A 16,468-nucleotide genomic window follows, 5' to 3' on the forward strand; every position below is an offset into this window, starting at 1 on the left:
AATGAAGAATTATCCTGCATCCTACATACCTTTTGAATATCTTATTGGACATTTATGGACACTAAAAATATTGTACTTTTCTGAGTCCATTTAGGCTTATACTGTTTATATTCTATTATTATACGATATAGTATAGTGTATTATTATGGCATATATAACATTACTGTATTATATTAAACAATTATAAAATTGTTTATTATATTTCCTCTAGCTCTGTTTTACATATAAACACAAAGTATTTTTGCACACTTTTAATATTCTATTGAATTTTGCAGAAATATATCTATTATATAAATTGAAAGGAGACTGTACTGTTTTCTTCAGAGTTTTACCAAGAGTTGTTAACCATTTCACAGAGTCAACTCACTGACAGCAAGACAGTTTGAAGTATTTGAGACAACAATATGTAACACACCTGTATCAATCTGCATTTATAGCTGTTACAACCACATTGATTCTATACACAGGCACAAGCAACGTATTACTTCATTTTGTTTTAGTGGAGTCAGCTTTAGTACGTATTGAATTATTACTTTTCGTGATACATTATGTTTTTTGTTTTTGTTTTTACTATATATAAAGCCACTATATTTATTTTTACAAAGAAGGTGTGCAGACAACATTATATATGAATTTTATGTTAGTATATTAAAGGAAGAGTTGTTGCAAAACATAGTGACAACAAGAGAGTGTAGAGTCTAATAAGGTTGAAAACAAATACAAGGGGATCTTCAAAAAGTTCATGGAAAGATTCACATTATCTTTTAATTCTATTTTTCCACCAACTTTTTGAAGGACTCTCATATGTTAGACCTTCGAAATTTAAAATTCTAAATAACAAAATGAGCCTTGATTATCTCCACAGCAGTGTAACCAGTAGTGGCTGGTGTAGAGTATTAGAAATGGCATTGAAGGTGAAAAAAATGTGATAGCCTAAAAATAGTGGAAAATGAAAGAAAACCACAATAAGTAAAGTTGAACTCATAAAGACTGCAGTTCATTTTAGCTGTTGAGCATCCCTATTTTAATCTATGCTTATCAAAACTTTCTCTAGTATGACTCTTCAGGAATTTTCTTATTTTTTTGCCAATGTTACTTAGATTATATAAGTCCAAGCTATACTTACTTGTTTCATTAAGCTGTGTATTTCTTATTAAGAAATTTTCTCAGGCATATGTTATGCTTCAAAATTGCCAACAATCCACCAAGTACAACAATAAAAAACAAATGGGGGTATGGCCACAATTTCAAACTCTGAAACACTGCTTATATTCATATGTCTGTTTCACAAAGCTGCAAAATCACATATTTTTCATTTATGCAGCTATTTCTCAAATATTCTCCCAGTCACTGTTCACATCAGCTTTGTGATTTAGGTGTGGCAGAGATAGTTAAATTTCTGTTTACCAATGTTCAGAGACATTTCATGCACACAAATTCAGCAAGCTGAGTTTCTGTGTCTACCACCCAAAATCTTTAAGTCCCATCCCAGTCTGGTGCATCTTTTCACCAAATCATTCTGCGTTATCAATATCCTCCCCATTACCTGGTCAAGGCAGTGGTGTGGTGGTCAGTTTCCAGCTTCTTGTAGGCCAGTGCAATGACCCGGAAGCCCTGCGTTGTGTAAATCTGAAGTTCACTAACAAAACTAGTTGGTACTGTTCAGAAAACAACATAGGATTAGTATGCAATATTTGTTTAGCTGGTACTGGCAGGAAAACTCTCTACAAACATCCAACTCTTGCCCAAGAAAACACACCTCTAAAAAGGTACACAAACAAGTCAGAGAGAATTCTAAATCTACATTGTCAGGGTAGACCTCCTGGGATCCAGTGAAGCTGAAAGGGGAAGAAAGCATCTAAGAAAAAGGAAAAAGGATAGGCAAGTGTAGAATTCTTTTTTCTCCAGTTTAACCAAGAAACATTGATTGAGGGTATACTATGTGCCAGGCATTGGCTATGCGGAGATCAAACTGCAAGCTCTGCTCTAAGGACTTCTGTCCATTTAAGGAACATCCAGCAGACTAACAATACAATCAAATGAGATCATAACTATGGTCTAGGCAATTGCCACATGCTATGAAGCATTTGGTGGTGGGTATCCCGGACTAGGAAGCAGTAGTTAGGTGGAAGGAAAGGGCTTTGGGGCTGAGGGAGCATCTTGTGCATAGGCAGGCAGGCAAGAGGCAGCAAAACTTGAGTAGTTAGTTCAGCTCAGGGGAGGCACCGGATGTGAGGAGAGGAGTGGTAAGGCATATCAGGAAAAGTTTATGGGTTCAGATCATGAAGGCATTATATCCGATCCTAAAAAATGTGAGATTATACTGGTGCCTATGGGAAGCAACCAAAAGAATAAAAGCAAAAAAGTGACAACATAGTTCTGATGGAAAAACCAATCTAGTCCCAGTATGGAGGGTGAACCAGAGTAGGGGAGGCTGCCGGCAGGGGGGAATTCAGCAGCTATTGAAGTCAGGGGTGATAAAAGCCTGAGCAGATCCAGTGACAGGACAATGGATTAGCAACTGATGAGAAGGAGTCACTGATGGGGAGGGAGGAATCAGGGATGACTTCTAAATTGGGTGGATGGGGGGATGGCGGTACCACTCACCAAGATGGGAAATTGGGAAAGACAGGAAGTGAGAAAGAAAAGCTCGATTTTGGTATTGAATTTAGAATGTCAATGAACCACCCAATTGCTGATGACCAGTAGGCAATTGAATTCATAGGTCAAGTGCTACAATGACTGAAAATAGATTTGCCAGTTGTAATTCAAGTCTATTCACTAACCTGTCTCAGGTTGGCAAAAGCTGGCCACCCTTTCAGGTGCACCTTTCATGAATGCCAGTCGGTCACCCCCCATCTCTTGGACAATGACTGTCATCCTCTGCAGCGCTGATGAGAACGGGAACTGATGCAGGATTGCAATTCCTTCCACTGGGACCTGGTTGAGGCATGGGGAATGGAGAGGGACATACCGACATAGCTTCTAGCTACTGGGAATTAATTACTCCTTCCTCAATTGTTATTTTAGCAAGTAAGGGGGAAAGATCTCTCCAATTTTCACATCTGGAATTCAGAGAAGACACCTCTGTGACCTTTCAAAAACTGGGGGATAGAGAGAAGTTTCCCTTCGAGTTTGGGTGTTGTGGGGTGAATGGCAGGCAAGGCTTACCTGGCTGGCTGTCTTGCAGGGCGTAACTACCACGGCCTGTGCTGGCAGTCCCTTGATGTGGAAATTGTCCTCAGAAATAGCCATTTCCTATTCCACAAATGGGATGTTTCATTGTAGAGGTTTATTATTGTTTGTACATTGATGCTGCGCTAAAACCCTCCCCTTGAGAAAATCCTCAGACCACCTCAATGTATCCTCTGCGTCTCCTCCCTCAGCTGGATGGAGGTGAACCAGACTTATGCTGCCACAGAAAAAAATAATGCACTGGAAATGCTGCAAAACTTGAAGGGCAGACACTTCTGAATTATTCACGCAATTTGTACTGCTTTCTCTGTTGGACTGTGCTGTGGAAAGGCTTGTTCTCCATTTCTGAAGAGCTTAAATTGAAAACAGTGAGCATGAACGGCCAGATGTACTTTGTGTGAAGAAAGCACCCACTCTCTTCCTTTTCCTGGAGTTCACTGCTGCTCCTGCTCTTCCCTGTCTGTCTAATTTGGATTGATGGTCCTCAGGGTGGGGCGGGGCTGGGACTGTGATGACATGGTTAATGTTCAGTAATTTCTATAATAATGATCCTAAATTATAGTCAAAGAAAACTTTCACCCAAAGATATCAAAGTGCTTTGTAGTCATTTCATACAATGGCTAAAAAAATCTCAGAGAGGAAATTGTAATCCCTATTTAAAGATAAGGAAACACTAACCCAGAAAGGACAGCTATGAACTTGCAACCCTATTCTAGTTGGCAGGGGCCCTAAAGATCGTCTCTTTCAGTGATTCTCACAGTGTGTCACAGGGACCTGGAGCTGCATGCAGCTGCAGGGAGAGGGGGTAGGTTTGTGGCTCAGCAGCCAGGGATTTGTGTCCCTTAATCTCCATCTTTACTCCATACCTTCTATTTCAACTGGAGCAACTCCAGCTATTTAGATGTTAAAGGATGCTTCAGAATACGGTTTCCTTTTAAGAAAAGATGCCAGATTTTTTGTCCTTTTTCATTTTATATGAACACTCGGGGTCTAACTCAATCCTCTCATTATTGTCATGGAAATCAGGGTCCCAACATGAGCGATGGTGTCACAGGGACGAGCAGTCAGAGCAGAGCCGAAACTAGGCTCAGAAAAGCCAGATTCCTGAACTACCTCATTTGCTCTTAAATCTAGCTCAAAGTCTCAGCAAAACTTCTTTATTAGTTTCCCTTTTTTTTTTTTTTAATGGCAACTGGCCCAAATAGGGATTGAAACCTGGCCCTTGGTGTTATCAACACCTCGCTGTAACCAACTGAGCTAACTGGCCAGTCCAGTTTTCCTTTTGTTGTTTCCAGTTTTAGAAATAAAATCAAAACTAAACTAATAGGAATAAAACTCTTGATCACGATGAGTCTACACATTACCCTAAGCACTGGAGACAATAGTGTTTCCTAATCCCCACGCTCTAGAAAACCTTGAAACTATACAATGCTCATAGAACAGTACAAAGAGTTAAGAAATAATTATATAATAATTATAATTATATTAATACTATTGAATCTGTACTATGTGGCAGGCATGGTATCAAGGATTATTTTTAATGTATCATCTCATTTAATCCTCATAATAATCTTATGATGCAGATACACTATTATTAGTTTCATTGTACAGATAAGGAAAACAGGTGTAGATAAGTTCACCCCTCACTGCTATATGTACTCCATACACATTTTATAAGTATTAAATAGCTGTGATGAGGCCTGTGTTGCTCTGGCCTTAAAGAAGCTTCTTAGATTCTCTGCAGAGAAGAGGCTTACCCAGGTGGTGGCTTCAAACATTTTGAGGTCCAGAGGATCTCCTTGGATGGTCCCATCAAGAAGGATCAGAGAATGGCAGCTGGCCATGGCCGCACACAGCGGACCCCATGGCAAAGCCTTGCCTGAGGCAAAGCTGTGGACTTCCTGGAAGCTAAAGAAGAGGGAAAGAATGTCAGCCCTCTCTGCTCATGCCAAAATGGAGCATCTTGGAGGTGAACATCTTTTGAAAAAATAATTTAATATGCTTTGTTGCGTTACATACCCAATCTCCCATCCCTCCACATTAACAGTGCTTCATTCAGCCATCATCCTTAGGTAAGTTCACTGATTACGAGAAAGGTCTCAGAGTTTCTTTAAGCCCCTTTTTCTCTCTTTTCCTCATCCCTTCTCTGACATTTAATTTGAGAGGTATGAAAAGAACTAGAAATATCACCCTTAAGTCTAAGCTCCTCACCTCCCACCTCAACTACGAGACCACTCCTTTTCCAACACTGTGAGACAGAACAGACTAGCTCATACTATAGTTATTTTTGTATATGTGTATCTCCCTCAATTAATCCTTCAGGGAAGGGTTGTGTCTTCCTATCTTTCTCCCAACATATTTGATGTTTGGCCCACAGTAGATGGTCAATAAATGTATGAGTGAATGAATGAGTGAGTTTGTTACTGGAAAGCTGCAAGACCATAGTGGTGAAGAAATGAACACCAGAACATTTTTGAAAAAGGACATCTCCCTCTTCTACCCTGGTATCTAGTGTCCATATTGCAGCCATTATCCCCAAAGTTTCTTATGGAAAGTGGCCTCGTCTAAAATCTATTGAAATGCAACTCAAATGTCATATGCAGGATTCTTTCACTAATCCAGAGTGGAAGTCATTGAGTTAAGTCTCAGCCCCACTAGAGGAATGTCCTCTACAACCTCGTTGGTCAGCCCCTTCTAAATTGTGTAGCATAGTAGTTGCCCATCCTGTTTGGAGGACCTTTGAATGGCAGAAGGTTCTTCCTACATAGAGGCGATATCTGCTTCTTGGAGCCAGTCAGAATCTACTTGCTCTCCCTCCTCCACGTGTCCACTTCATGCAGATCTGTAGATCAGCTCGGCCATACTCCCCTTTATCCTACCTTCTACTGGGGTTACAGAGGAACCACTAGCTGTTCCTCCAATACACAGTTTTATCAGATCTCTCACCTGCCTAGTTACTCTTTCTTGGAAAAGCTTTTCTCATAGTTTGTTTTAAAAAGTGATCTCCAGGATCAGACTTATTTCTCATGCTATGGACACTACATTTTTTTAAATACAGCCTTAGGTTGCTCTGGCCTTTTGTTTTTGAAAGCATCCATACCAGAGTGTTAACTCATAATTCAGCCGTATTTCTTCCTGGCTTTTTCATTCAAGCTTCCTTTTGTCACACTAAGAATTCAAAAACCTCTTGGTTTATTATTGATCCTGTTGGTTATGTCCATTATTATGTGTCAAAAGAGTTATTATTAGTGGTTTACAACATGCCCCATGGTATTTTAGTAAACATCTGAAAGGAAGAGATCACCAACAGTAAGGTTAACACAGAAGCTTAAGCTCACACTGAAAAGAAAAACACAGACGAGGAAAAACTCATTTTTATGACACTTACACTATCATCAGTCTGTAATTCTGAGTATGTAACTCTGAGTTCCAGACGATTGGGCCATACTCTAATCAATCACAACACATGCACAGAGCTCTCTGTTATGATTTATCAAGCCCTGTTAGCCTTTCATCGTTCTTGAAGTATCTGGTGTATTAGTCAGGCTCTTTTTGGAACAGACAAGAATTATCAGAAATGAGTTCACCTCCACTAAGAAGATATTTAATAGCCTGTAATGAGTCATTTTTAGAAATAGTTTCCAAAGTTTTATAAATAATATGTCAATTCAATAAGTAAAACATTCAAAAGACAGAATATATTTAGATCATTTTAGATGAACAAACATTCACTGTGCACCTATTATATGTGCCTGGTACAGTACTATAACATCAGAAACACAAATATAAATTTTAAAAAGACTGCTCTCAAGATGTTCACATGTTTGAATAAATGCAAACATTTTTTGTAGAAGCTGAAACAGAAAAACACTAATGACCAAGGAGACAAGGTATATGAGAGTACTTCAAAATGTTTGTGGAAAAATAGAATTAAAAGATAATACAAACCTTTCCATGAACTTTTTGAGGTACTCTTGTATATACAAGTATATCTTATAGAAAAAATGAACTTTACAAAGTTTGAGATTTGTAAGAGGCTTCTTCTGTAGACTAAAGTGGTTAGATACATCAGGATTATTTTTTAACCCACGTGCTTATAAATAGTATTTTAATGTCACTGTATATTAGCCATGTTTAATTAAAAATATTTTATGGATAATTTGTATATCATCTGCATAACACAAAAGAACCACAATGTACCTTTTATGTGTAAAATGCTTTGTGATTTAGATTGCAAGCATTAGAGGGATATGCTTTCATTTTCAAACAAAACATAGATGTCAAATGCATCGTGTTTTGTGTTCTGTTCACACTAAAGGTCAGAGTGAGGAGAAAAAGCAGGCAGAGAAGCAAACTCAGACATGACCACAAGAGGGCCACGGGACAGGCAAATCTGTACCACACCATGCCGAAAACTGCCAAAATGGAGACTTTTCTTGCTAGAAAAGAGTTTTTGGCAGCCAGAAGGTGGAGTTCCCAGAATCAGAATACCAAGGAAAATGAGTACATTAGCTACAGTTCCACAGATGTTCCTCTTCCTGAAATTCAGGTCAACACTCAGTGCAGTGTACAAGGAATGCCACCTCCTTGAAGGACAGTGCCTTGGTGCTTTCCAAATTATTTATACTGGGCCTATGTCAAGCCCCTGATGAATATGCTGAAAGCAAATTACATTTTAGCAAGAATTTGAATGCAGTGTCAAAACTTCCTCTTCATCTCCTGGGTTTGTGAGTGGCATGGAGCTAGGGATGGGGTGGGGAAAGTACGCATGTTTTAGTGAGACTTGGAAGCATTCAAGAGGAGAAATTAAATGAAGATTCTTTAGCAATCAATGTTCACCAAAGCCAGAACCCAAATGTCTCCATTAGTAGTTTCAAGAGAAAACTTGGAATTCTGAAAAAACCAAAACTACAATGCATTGAGTTCAAGGTACTCACCCATTCTTATCACAGGGCACGAGTCCCCAGAGATCCAAGCCATCCCTCGTTAAGGTGCCTGTCTAAACAGAAACAAACACTCGGCATACACTGAAGACCTGGTGGCCCTGTAGTGAAGACCCCATAGTGAAGACAACTATGGTATGTTTTAATAGCAAAATATACATCACAATCATACTATCAAGATCAGCACTTCAAAGAGGGTCACAATAAGGTGGATCTCTGGAGTCCTGAGCAGAAGCTATGATGAGTTCAGACTAGTTGTATGACAAAGTGGCACTTAATCTCTTTGAACATTAGTGTCCTCCATGGTAAGAAGAAGAAAATGGCATCTCCCTTAAACACTTCAGAACATTGTTTTGAGTATTAAGGGTAGATTGAATGGATGAGAAAGTCCTTGGTAAGCCTATAAGAGCTATGAAATGGGTGAGACCCAGTTTTTATAGTAGAAGCAGAAATATGTCATCAGAAATAAGTAATGGAGTAAAATGTTTACCTACAGGGCACTGTTTGTGGAAAGACTCTAAAGAAATGGTTTGCCATTTGATACCTTTGGTAAAAGGGTGTTTGTTGGTATTTCTCTCCATGTGGGATTATGGTTAAGAGCTCAGACTGGGTTCAAATGCCTGCTGTGTAACCTGGGCAAATTGCTTAATACCTCTAAACATCAGAACCTTTGTCTGTAACATGGTCATAGTCTCACACAGTTGTTGGGAACATTAAATGAGATAGTATAAAGTGCTTAATGTAATATCTAGCATACAGTAAGAGCCAATAATAATAATTACAATTATTACTCATTCTTTATTCAGATTCACATCGCTCCCACCCCTGTTTCTTTTTCCAAGTCCAGGGACATAATCTCATAAATAGAACGTCTTTCCTCATGGTGCTAGTTAAATCACAAAATAATGTTGAAATAATGTGGTGGCAAGATCTATGTTAACCTTCTATTCTTGGTAGATCTTTCTGATACTCCAGTAATTATAAAATACAGTTCTGATCCCATTAATTCTCTATCACAACCTTCAACATGTTGTATAATGGGTACAAAGTTTCAATTTGGGAAGAGAGAAAAAGTTCTCAAGATTGATGTTGGTGATGGTTGCAGAACAGTGAGAACGTTCTTAATGCCAGTGAACTGTACACTTAAAAATGGTTAAAACAGTAAATTTTATGTTATCTATACTATACCACAATATAAAAATAAATTTAAAAAAAGTGGCAACAACAAAAACAAAGCCTATAATGGCTCCCTGCTGCTTAAAGTATATATAAAAATGTATTAGCCTTGGGCCGGCCCGGTGGCGCACTGCTACAGTGCGCCGCTTGGGAAGCGTGGCAGCACTCCCGCCGAGGGTTCGGATCCCACATACAGACCGGCCGCTCACTGGCTGAGCGAGGTGCGGGAGCAGCACCGAGGGTTGCGATCCCGTTGCCGGTCCCGGTCCGGTACGGGCGCGACACTGAGGGTTGCGATCCGTTGCCGGTCACGAAAAAAGACAAAAAGGAAAAAAATAAAAATGTATTAGCCAGACATTCGAGGTCCAGACATCTTCTCCCGTTACTAATGTCCTGCTCTCCATGCCTTTGCCTGTGCTCACCTGCCCACATGCCCTTCACTGTCATCTTATCCTCTCACAACTCTTACCTCCACCCCAGCATACATGTGCACAGACTGAAAAAACATACACTCATGAGAAGGCAAGATCAGAGGCCGGCTGGAAATAACTGGCATATGATTAAGAGTAATTTTAAGCAATAAACTACAGCTGGAAAAATACAGTAAGGGTTTGATATGGGACTTTATTGTAATCAATTCTCACGGTAAGACACAGTTTAATATAGTCTTCCTTTTAAGTTCATTCATTAACTTGATAAATATTTATTGAGCACTGACTATACAATCAGGTAATATTACTAGTATTAGCAATATAGCAATAACCATAGTAAAGAGCTTAAATTTTGTTCTTTGTATGAGGGTTTTGACTGTGCAGGAACTGGATGCTATTTTAATTCATTGCTTCTCATAGAATATTGCAGCTGGAAGGACCCTAAAAGATTCATCTATTTAGTACCAATTTTCCCTTCTCTAAATCCCAGAATCTGAGATCTCAAGAGATGTACCTTTCTCAGATGACACACCCAACCAGAGATGGAATGTAGTCAGATTCCCATATCCTACATTTCCTGCCTCCCACGAGAGTAAAAGCACCTATACGTGACCACAGTGATGGAGGAGGGAGGGAGGCTTTGGTGATGGGACACAATAACTAACTACATTGTATATTGACAAAATAAAAATTAAAAAAATAAAATAAAATAAAATAAAAAATAAAAAAATGGCAACAAAGTGAGGATGAAACACACATACCTTGTCAAAGCAGACAAGGTTTAATTGTCCACACACGTTGATCCTCTGGGGGCTAATGCAGAAGATGCCTTTCTTCTTCAGCCTCCTCTGGGCATAGATAATGCCCGTGGTCAGAGCTGCAGGCAGAGCAGGGGGAACAGCAATTGTGATGACATCAAGGGCTTTCTTTACCATCTCCTCGGGAGGTTCCTGGAAGACAGTCATTCTTTAGCTATTCCACATAAATCGGTAACGAATAGCTCTGTGCATATGTCTTTTTTTTTTCTTTTTTGTTTACTTTTTTATGTCAAATTTCTAAAAATGAAATCAGTGTGTCAAAGGGTCTGACCATGTTTATGGCTCTCAGTATCTTTTGCCAAAGTGCAATGAAAAGGCTCATTACAATTCCTACTGCTTGCAGCAGAGAGCAATGTACCAGTTTTCCATGACCTCACCAACACTGGGTATCTGATTTTTTAAAAATTTCTAAAATAAATATATTTTCAGATTGAAAATGAAAAAAAAAATGATGTGTGGAAAAGTGTGCAAGAATAGAGGCATGTTATCTCAATAAACAAATTGCTTTATCCCACTGTCCTACGAGATCTTATTGTTATTAGGGAATTCAGTGATCAATTGCTTATATTGGGGAACTGGGCATCTATAAGCAGGTTTCAGTGTTTGGCTTTGTTTCCCAGGTCTTTAAACCATGTGCTAGATTAAGGTCAACATGTGGAGTATAAAATATACACAGATGAGTGTATGCGCGCGTGTTATAAAAGAACAAAGGCAGCTTACCCCACTGAGCACATAGACACACAGAGTATAGATCATCCCAATGGTGGCTGTCCCCACAAGGCACAGGAGAAACCTGATGGCATCCCTGTAGAGCTTAAAATTCATTGGCTTGGGATAGAGAATGGATCTCACAAGGTCCCCCTTTGCAGTGCTGAATCCTGAAACAGTGAACATACATCCCACGCTCTCAGAGTGACAAATCCTACTGCTAGTGCTCTTCTAAACCCCAAATTTACCTTTGTTTTTCTCAAAAGATATTTAAACAGTGTTAAACCCAAAGGAAATTAAAGGATAATTGAGAAAATATGTTAAATGCTAAGATAAAAAATATCTTTCTTATTTCCGAGCCTAGTACTCTCTCTGGCTTTCCTTCCTTCATTCCCAATTTTAATGCATCTGAGAGATAAGAAACCACCATACTGGGGGCAGAGCACAGCTTTTCAAAATATAATTTTATTATAAGGAAATGACTCATGAGCACATATGCCCATGTGGGCATACATTCACACATGTCACTTGAATTAAGATTAAATGGCCTGGTAAATACTGATAGACTCACTTTTCTAATACTTTTCAGCGTTAAGTTTTCAGTTTCTAGACCTGCCCAAAAAAAACTCAGAATGTGGGGTTAGAAGACTCAAGTTCTAAGTCCAGCTCTGTCAGTTACTGGCTGTGTCATTTTTAAAAGTTCACATGAATTGTGTGCCCTCAGTCTATTCCTGTAACAGTAGGCATCTTTATTCTGCTGGTTTAATATGTAGAAATAGTTTATAAACTGCAAAGCACATAACTAGTAGTAATTGTCATGAGTATCGTTATCTTTACTAAAAGGCATGTGCTATATATTTCAAATAGCATTTAAAACATACAGATTTACATATATTTGGTTTGTTATCTAAAGACTTTTCTTTACCTAATAAATTTAAGGCACTACACAAACTGAGCAGAAATATTTCACTACAAATAACAACACAAAGTAGAGGATGCGCACCAGTCTGCAAAACCACTGCTCTCACGGCCCCAGAACAAGCCGCCTTGGCCTGGATAACCTCCGTCCCACAGAAGAGGACATGCCGTTTGTAATCCGCTTCTCTCTGTGTTTTCCAGGGCACAGAGCTATCCAGCTTGGGTAGTGGAGTTTTAGTGACTGGAATACTTTCTCCTATAGAAAATAAACATATTGTTTTGTGAGGTGGGATGCCTTCACTCATTTAAACCATGCCTGCGCTCACTCACCATACAAAAGACTTTGCTGAGACCACCGTGTATTGAAACAGCCCTAGTTATTGGGGATACAAGATTAAACATAGTTCTTGTTTTTAATGGGTCTATAGCTTAGAGAGCGAGATAGAATGTAAGCAAATAAGTATAATGCTGTATTATAAATATTATGAATATTGCAAACCAGACATGGAGGCTAAAAATAACCACTTAGGGAACAGCAAGCTGTCCCATCTAGCACATGGGGTGTGGGGATTAAAGGGCCAAGAGAAAGCACTATGTAGGAGCCAAAGCATGGAGAGCCCTGAGTGTAACAGTTTAAGTCTTTAAACATTTTTCTATAGGCACCGGTGATGGAAGGGGGATGCGGGGGATTTAACTCTTTAATCAGGAGAGTACTATCACATTTTTATCTAAGAGAGAGCATTCTGTCCACAGTACAGGGAATAAATTGAAGTATGGTAAGGTTGGAGGCTGGACATCCAGTTGGGAAATGATCACAAGAGTCCCAGCTGGAGGGGATGAGGTCTGATCTACGGCAGCTGGCAGTAGGAATAGAAATGAAGTGCTGGATTCAAGAAACAAGGAAGTAAGAAGCTACAATACTTGAGGAAATTTTTGTATTGGCAGGTCACAGGGGCAGAGGAATTTAAAATGGCTGCCTGGTTCCCGACTTGGGGGAATGAGAAGAAAGTGACATTATTCAGCAACACAGGGCTTGTAGGAAGAACGAATCATCGTTTGGTAACCACGAGTCGGAGCTGCCTTGTCGAATGGCAATGTCAAGAAGCCTTATAGGCAGATAGATATTCATTTGGATCTGGAGCCCAGATGAGAGGCTTTGACTAGATATTTAGCCAGAGCTTATCAGCTGATACACAATAATTAAAGCCACAAAAAAAGGCAAGCTTACTTAGGGACCAAGTGTAGGGTAATAAGAGGAAAGGACAAGGACATAGCCCTGAGCAGACCAACAGTCAAGGAGATGGAGGAAGAGGAGCAGCAGAAAAAAAACCGAACATGCTGGTCAGGGGTAGAAGAATTTGGAGCGAGGCGTTGTCTTAGAAAGTTGGGAGAAGAGAGTATTCAGAAGGAGAGCTGGCCAGAATAGTCAAATACAGAAGAGAGGTCAATAAGAAGAGGAATTTAAAGAAGCCATTGGATTTGGCAATTGAAACGTAGGTGACTTTTGCCAGTGCAGCAAGAGGGGCTTATTGCAGCAGGTCGAAGCGCTAATACAGGCAATGAATGAAGTTGTGAAAGTACCTATGGCCTGTTCTGAGGAACGAGATTGCAAAGCCTCCACTGGTCTTTCTACTGCAGAATGGACAGTACAAAGTCAGAGTGAACAGTCCAGGATACTAGGGCTCCTTTCCTTAGGAAAATGGTAGTTGGTGTTGCAAAATCCCAGTATTAAGGGATTTTTGTGAATATATGGATTCTTGAGGGAAAGAAACCTGACTTGCCATGACCTGCCATGACCTGCTGTGACTTGCTGCACATTTTTTTTGTAAGTTCATATAGGATGAAAATGAGCATTTTGTCTCCATTTCACGCCTTTCTGATTTGCCTGGGAGAAACGGATTTGATTCGAACTTCAATCGGAACCACAATGTGTCCATGCGTACTCACAGCCCCCGCTTCATCTCTGAAAAAGACTTTATGAGTCTTCTTTATCTCACAAAAATGATGGCACAACATCTCATCATTATGCTTTGCAAGTGACAGATGACAGCAGTGTAACCTTGAGCAAGTCCCTTCTCCTCTCTGGACTTCAGTTGCCACATCTGTGAAGTGAGATGGCTTCTAAGGTCCCTCCCAGCTCCAGCATGCTATTTAAAAATGAAATATAGTTACCCGGTATGTATTTTGGAAGTAGCAGATCTGCCAAAGGCTTTACCTTGAACTTTTTAAGAGTTTCAAGCCAAGCCAGAAAGAGCTTGGTCTACCCTGTGGGTTTCAGGATGTCATTGATGGTTTTCAAACCCTCCAAGTTTATCTGAAGACATAGTTTACATGAAAATACTAAATAAAAGTCACAGACAATTCTGAAGGATCAAATGATCTCTGCAATCTTAAGGTAAAACGAAAGGGCTGCAATAATCCTTCACTCAATAAGGAAATGCTAAACACCCAAAAAGTTATGATTATATCAAACAGCACATAGAAAGCATCTTTAATTTGAATGGCCAGATCCATTCACAGCAGGACTAAGTAAGATTTGTGGAAACAGAAAGGTCCCACAGCAGCTCCCTACTTTGAAGCGAGCCATTGTCATTCAGGTAGAGGAGGAGCCAGGAGCATCATAGCAAGGAGCCTGGGACAGCCCACAGAGGCTGTAGGCTGTGGAGATAGGAGCATACCTGTCAGCATGCCTTCGTCTGCCACACAGCTGCCATCAATCAAAATGGCATCACATGGCATTTGAACTTTGTTCCCCATCAAAATTAATAAATCTCCAGGCACCAGGAAGCGTGACTCCAGCTCTTGAATTCCAGCTGACAGAGTGGGAAGACAGAGTTGAGTCAGGTTATTTTTCCACAAAAACACAGTCTAACCTCTATTTAAGTTGGAAATCAATGAAAAAGCAACCAGGGCATTTACAAAAAAAGGAGAATTTCCTCATTATTGATTAAAAATCTGGAAACAAAAAAAGATAACATTTACATTAAACTGTGTAAAATAAACAATGTAAAATAGAAACCTTTGTGTGGCACAAAAATAAATAAGCAAAAAAAAAAAAGGAACTGATGACAAACAGAAAACATATTTGAAACTTACAATACAGACAAAAGATCAATATTCCTAATATATAAAGAGTTCCTTAAAAAGAGATGTATCTCAAATAACTGTACAGCAAAATTGCTACATATTAATAGTTCACACACATAACACACACACGAATTCAAGTGTCGTGCTAAACATTTGAAAAGCTGTGTTGGAGTGAGCAGGACTGAAGCCATGTTGGTACCTAAAACCACATGGACCGTAGGCAAATTTTAAAAGGACACAGTTTTTTTCTTGGCATTCATTTCTCTGAGTTCCCTCTTTTCCCATACCTATTTGATATTTTGAACCTTGGTTAGGGGCGAGATGACATTTTTTAGATGAATGTAAAGTTATTTTCCAGCCCTCCTAGAGCTGCAGACTTGCCAGGAGGCATATACTATCCAGACCCTGAGATAGCAAAGATGGGAACAGAAACCAAAGTCTTAGAGAGACCTTCCACCTGACTCCTTGCACGGAGCTCCCACAGCTCACCTCTCTCTCCCTCCCTCCTGCTTTTCATTTCCCACGCTCCATTATCTCAACTGCTTCTTTAAACACCCCTCGGTAAGCCTGAGTCTTTGAGATGTCTTTAGTCTGGCCGTTCTCCTTCGGGTTTACCGGAGAGATGGGTGAGCCTAACATCTCTCCTCAGGTCAACTGGTATTCCTGAATAAAAGCTGACTTCCTTTTTCACCAACATTTGACTTTTGACTAGTTTGCTTTTAAAAGTGGGAAGGCAGCCAGACCTGTGCCCAATAATAGCTGTATATTCTTACTCATAATAAGACAGATGAAAATTAATTTCTTCTTTCCTTCCTGATTGCCTGACTGCCTTTATTTCTTTCCTTCCTTATTCAGTCCTAGAGCTGTTATGGAGCTGAGCAAGACAGGTATCCATGTAGGGCGCTGGGTGGGTGGGTGAGTGGCAGCCTGCTGTGGGTTTTGGAGCCTAAATAGGATAGAAGTGTGTTTACATGGCCTGGTACAGGGTGTCAGAGCCTGAGCAGGGAGAGAAGGGCCCCCATGGTGGCAGTGGCCTGCTATGGGATGTTGGGGTCCAAGCAGGGTGAAAAGGTGTCTATATGGGAGGGGATGAGGGCAGTGGAAGCATCAGCAGTGATGGAAGATAGGTAACATCCAAGCAGAACTGATACAAAAGTAGATACATTGAAAAGGCCAAGTTTCTCACTGAAGA

At 39.9% G+C, this 16,468-nt stretch overlaps 1 protein-coding gene across 1 annotated transcript in view; it reads right to left on the reverse strand.

Moving 5' to 3' along the window:
* Positions 1 to 16,468, reverse strand: part of LOC103607925 (probable cation-transporting ATPase 13A4) — a gene marked incomplete at its 3' end in the record, with an annotated part of 97,875 nt that overhangs the window by 38,256 nt on the left and 43,151 nt on the right. Inside the window, exons 9-17 of the mRNA XM_008592383.1 lie at positions 14,868 to 15,002; positions 12,275 to 12,445; positions 11,284 to 11,441; positions 10,507 to 10,695; positions 8,133 to 8,194; positions 4,953 to 5,103; positions 3,172 to 3,258; positions 2,787 to 2,940; positions 1,547 to 1,658 (exon numbers count right to left, since the gene is read on the reverse strand). Of these exons, the coding sequence (XP_008590605.1) occupies positions 1,547 to 1,658; positions 2,787 to 2,940; positions 3,172 to 3,258; positions 4,953 to 5,103; positions 8,133 to 8,194; positions 10,507 to 10,695; positions 11,284 to 11,441; positions 12,275 to 12,445; positions 14,868 to 15,002 (1,219 nt within the window). The remainder of the gene's footprint in view (positions 1 to 1,546; positions 1,659 to 2,786; positions 2,941 to 3,171; positions 3,259 to 4,952; positions 5,104 to 8,132; positions 8,195 to 10,506; positions 10,696 to 11,283; positions 11,442 to 12,274; positions 12,446 to 14,867; positions 15,003 to 16,468) is intronic.

This window comes from Galeopterus variegatus, unplaced genomic scaffold (genome assembly GCF_000696425.1).
Source record: "Galeopterus variegatus unplaced genomic scaffold, G_variegatus-3.0.2 Scaffold7854, whole genome shotgun sequence".
Classification (NCBI taxonomy): Eukaryota; Metazoa; Chordata; class Mammalia; order Dermoptera; family Cynocephalidae; genus Galeopterus; species Galeopterus variegatus.